This window comes from Setaria viridis, chromosome 9 (assembly GCF_005286985.2).
Source record: "Setaria viridis chromosome 9, Setaria_viridis_v4.0, whole genome shotgun sequence".
Classification (NCBI taxonomy): domain Eukaryota; kingdom Viridiplantae; phylum Streptophyta; class Magnoliopsida; order Poales; family Poaceae; genus Setaria; species Setaria viridis.
This window is the reverse complement of record NC_048271.2, coordinates 33,574,680-33,579,770: the sequence shown is the minus strand read 5'-3', so window position 1 is coordinate 33,579,770 and position 5,091 is coordinate 33,574,680. Positions and strand designations below refer to the sequence as shown.

Below are 5,091 nucleotides of genomic sequence, written 5' to 3'. Positions count from 1 at the left end.
TAGGATTGCCAAACACCCAGCTTATTCAGACAGCGGATTCTCCAGACAGCAGGCTTATCTGATAAGCCTGCTTGCCAGATAAGCGAGTTCCAGAAAAGCGTATACAAACAGGGCCAATAACATGGATTCTATCTCACCTGCAGCTGAAGATGGAAAAAAAATTTCACTGGTGCCCAAAATTCAACAATCTTACAATCCTGACACTTGGAGACTGGTGTCTGTGTGCAAACTTCTATGCGTTGATAGTCTTCCTTCACAACTCACCTAATCTGATGAAGCTAATTCTGAAAATCAGGAAGGTACATGCTTCCCTCCACATGTTTATCGGTCCTTCTATTAATGCTTATGCATGTGGAATCAAGGTTAAAGTCATGTGTTTTTCACGATATGGCAGAACCCAGATACACATGAAAAGTTCATTGGCGAGCTAGAAGAAAGATATTTCAGTTGTGAGCACCTTAAGGTTGTTGAAATCTTTTGCCCGGAGGATTGGGAGGATGATCCCATGTGCAACGACCTGGAGAAGATTTTGGTTGGGAATGGCATAAGCTTGAAATCAAGAATGGGTATGTCAACAACTATACTGATGCAACCACTGAATCCTCTGACGAGGAAAGCCTCTGACGGTGATTCAGGCGATGCAACTGAAGCCTCTGACGGTGATTCTGGCGGTGCAACTGAAGCCTCTGACGGTGATTCTGGCGATGCAACTGAAGCGAGTCGGTGCAGGAGCAAGCGGGCCGTGAAGCCCAACATGAAGTATATTGGAAGCGACTGGGTCTCCAAGTAATGTGCCGAACTCGGCTTGGAATAGCTAGGGCCCAAAGGAATCGGGAGGAGAGAGGATTTATACATCTGTATCGCTAATAATGGGTAGACTTGAACCTGAAGAAAGTAGAACCCGGACAGCAGCGGCGTTCAGCTCGTTGCCGGCGGCGAACCTGTAACTATCTACCCTGTTAATCCTATATCGTATCGCAGATCCTAACAATTGATAGCAGAGCCAGGTTTATTTGTATATCAAGCATTGGAACAGGTCACTGGATCATTCCGTTATCACTGGACGCCTGAACATTTGTCTTTCCGGTGTAGAAAAGATCTGTATTACCAACAATATAAGCATCCTCTAGAGCGCCTACAGATATGATGTATTAGACCTAGACCATGCCAATGCGATCGGTGACAATGTCAGACTAGATGCTGTAAGAACCTTTTATTCGGATTTGATGAATTGGTCTTTCGGCTTCAACCCTCATGGAGCACGTTTATACATGTATCATAACACAAAATAAAGACAAGTTCAAGAATTGAAAGATGCATCTATGTCTGTGACATGAAAATGGATTAAATTAAGATTTTTGTTTTGCAGTGATCAAGGTATTAATATAGAAAAAGACAGCAAAATAATTTCAAAAACAGCATTGGAACACGTGTGCTACTAAAGAAGGCAGCTTCAGCAGGATTCTTCCCTCGCTTTATTCGCCTTCTGGTAAACTATAAATACATACAACGTTTGGCCCTGCAGACATCCATGATATTGTCAAGATGAAAACTTCCTTTACAGAAGTAGACAAATCCTCATTGACTCCTGGATGGTTTAAACTGTAAGAATTAATCTTGGTTGCAACCAGCTAATAATGCTTAAATTATGGTATATACAGCTTCATAAGGAAAGCCAAGGAAAATGGTTAGCAGAGGTTCCTTAAGTACGGATATATATACTCACACATTGAAATGACCGGTTTCTGATCGTATTTTCTAATGCACAATCAGACAAACTTGTTTCAGCATCCTGAGACCAACCACTGACTTTGTACAGTTGCACCAGCATTTTGCTGATATTCCCTAATTAGTCTAAAACTTCACCAAAGGTAAACCGGTTATTGAGCTAGAAATGAGATGCAATCTGATTTCAATTGAAGATCTCCACATGACGTCAAAACTGTCGAAAGTACAAAGTCATCAACAACATACCCTTCTTGCTGCATTAGGTACATATATTTTAAAGCCTCTTCGCTGAGTCCATTCTGGGTAAATCCTGCAATCATCACTTTCCATGTTACTAAATTGTGCTCTGGCATGGCATCAAAGACTCTTCTAGCTTCATTAACTTTCCCACACCGCATATACATATCGATCAGTGAGCATCCCACAAATACATTTGAGAAAGCTTGGGTCATGTTAACGACACCATGGATCCTCCTTCCATCTCGCAGAGCCTCCAATCTGGCACAAGCTTTCAAAGCTGAGGAATAAGTGTAAGTATTCGGTGTCACACCATCCCATAACATCTCATCTAATGATTTAAGTGCTTCAACATTATGGCCAAGGTTGCTGTAGCCTGAAATCATAGCTGTCCATGCGACAGCATCACGGTCAGGCATTGCTCCTAGAATTCTTGCAGCATAACTATGCTCCCCACATTTGGAGTAGAACCAAACAAGTGTAGTCCCAACTTGAAGATTATCTCCCATACATTTCTTTATTATCTGTGCATGCAGCTCCTTTCCAAGATAAATTGACTGCATAGAGCCACAAGCACTAAGGAGACCAACAATAGTGAGGTTGTTAACAAACACTCTGCGCATCTTCATCTTACGGAACAACAAGACAGCTTCTTCACCATAGCCACTTTGCGCATACCCAGAGATCATTGAAGTCCATGTAATTGTGTTTCTTCTTGGCATCTTATCAAATACTGCCTGAGCACCAAACACCTCACCACATCTGGCATACATAGTGACAAGAGCACTCCCAACATGGATATCATATTTGTACAGCTTCTTCACAACAGCACCATGCAACTGCTTCCCAAATCTTAGAGCCTTTTCCTCTGCGCAAGCCTTGAGGACACTGCACACAGTGAACTCATTGGGGCGAAATCCCTCGGCCACCATCGTTGGGAACATCTGAAGAGCTTTGTCACCATGCCCATGCTGCACATAAGCCGTGATCATTGTTGTCCATGAGACAACATCGCGGGAGGCCATCCTATCAAACACAGTTGAAGTGGCGGTAACATCTCCACATTGAGCATAGAAGTGCGCAACCGCACTGTCCACTATCACATTGCTCCACCCACCCTTCACAATGCAACAGTGCACCTGTCGCCCCAGCTTAGCATCGCACTGCTCCCCACAAGATTTCAACAGGCAAACAAAAGTCAAGCTGTTACCTTTCACTCCAGTGGCCAGCATATCCAAGAAAAGCCTCACAACCTCACTGTGGCGGCCGAGCTTCTGATACCCATTCATTATCGCAGTCCACGATACGACGCTCCTCTCGGGCATTTCGTCGAACACCTTCCTCGCACCTTCAACCTCGTCGAACTTCACATAAGCGCTAATCAGATTGTTGGATACGAACACCCCCAGGTTGTCGAGCGACCGCAGGGCAACCGCGTGTGCTCTCCGGACGCCGGCCGTGCTCCGGCAGGAACGCAGCCAGAACGCGACCGCCTCGGCATCCGGCAGCGACGGCACCGCCGAGTCCGGCAAATCCCCTGCCGGGTCTTCATCCGCAGAGTCCCCGTGGCCATCACCCCGGTGGGATTGGGAGAGCAAAGATTGGTTCTTGGACTTGAAATCTTGCGCCCTGAGGCGGTGGGACTTGCTCTTCTTGCTCCTTCCCTGCTCACCGGAGCTGAGGAGGCTTCGAGGCAAGCTGCCCGGGTGAAGCGGCGGGGGCGGCGAACAGGTCTGGATTCCAGGGGGGAATGGAGAGCAGCAGAGTAGCATCAGGATAGCTTCCCCGTCCGGGGCGCGCCTGGAGTCCGAGAGAGAGAAGAGGCAAGAGCAGAGCGAAGAGGCGACCAAGCCGGAGGCGACAGGGGGGCGAGGGGAGGGGAAGAAGCGGCCGCGGCGCGGGTGCTGGTGGCAACGGCGGGAGAGGAGGTGGCCGCCGGCGAGGCGGTGCGGATGGGAGGTTGAGTGGGTGAGCTGGTTTTGATTTTGTGGGGAGAGTTTGGATTTTTCTGGTGAGTGGTCACCCACACTTCCATATGTCCAGGGTTTAAGGCTCCATTCTCATTTTTTTCGTTCTTATATTTGCTAAAATTTAGTATGTGGCCCCACATGTCATAATGTGCGCACGTCTGCATGGAAAAAATTTAAAAATGAGCTGCGTTTCTTTAATAATCGATTTAGCTGACATTAACCAAATAACTAATTTAGCTGATACTTTTTTTTGCAAAACATAGTACCCACGTAGACACTCACATCCACGTATGCTAACTTACCCATATGAATACACGCATACAACCGTACCCCTATGAGCACATCCGAGAGATTAAACCGACAGATTCTTGAGATTAACGAAGTCACTACTGACGTCTCGCTGTCGACGGGCACGTCGCCTATCGCTGAAAAAATAGCGCCGATTAAATTCTGAAATAAATCTAGAAAAATGCGAGCACCAATAAAAGAAAAAGATGAGCAGGTTCCCTTGCCAGCTAAGCATAACTCGATGCAACATGCACTTGCCTAAACGGGAGAGAAAAAGGAATATTAGCATGCCAAATTATTCAATTTTTAGAAGCGGTCAATTTGGCATCACCGCTCGAATCGTTGTTTAAAAGGTGTTGACAATAGCTCCCAAGAGCTAGGACATGATTAGGGTGAAAATGATCAGAACGGTTTAAGCACACTTCCACCTTTATATTTTAGTCAAAATTGAAATCAGAATCAGGAAAGCTGGTTACAAATCAATATTGCGATGTTAAGAACAGAGGCCTTTGATTGGAAACAAATTTATAAGAATCATGAACTAATAATTGATATTACGAATAGCAAACAAAGTAGCCTTGAGTTTACAGTTCAACCAAGCGCCTCCACAATAAGAGTTTTCTGTTGACACTGCATCATTCATAAAATATAATTTATTCGTCGTAAGAGTGCAGCTTTCTCCTAAATCCATGTTAAGATAAAAAGACCACACAACTGCACACACAGAAAGAATATAAGAAAACCAGCTTTAAAATAAAATTAATAAATAAAACAGAGCCGAATAAGATGGGTCTGTTTTCACGTATACAACCAAAATAAATCAGTTTTGGAAGGAAAAGAAAAGGGGAAAAATCCACTTTACAACATG

General features: G+C 44.9%; 1 protein-coding gene across 1 annotated transcript; it reads right to left on the bottom strand.

Moving 5' to 3' along the window:
- Positions 1-1,617: 1,617 nt before the first annotated feature.
- On the bottom strand, positions 1,618-3,996 carry LOC117840801 (pentatricopeptide repeat-containing protein At4g18520, chloroplastic). The gene has a single exon (XM_034721337.2). The coding sequence runs from the start codon at positions 3,735-3,737 to the stop codon at positions 1,881-1,883; it is 1,857 nt and encodes a 618-aa protein (XP_034577228.1). The 5' UTR covers positions 3,738-3,996; the 3' UTR covers positions 1,618-1,880.
- Positions 3,997-5,091: the final 1,095 nt, after the last annotated feature.

Bases quoted from the DNA above. Each gene is read 5' to 3' on its own strand.
- LOC117840801 (XM_034721337.2), bottom strand. From the start codon at position 3,737: ATGCTACTCTGCTGCTCTCCATTCCCCCCTGGAATCCAGACCTGTTCG.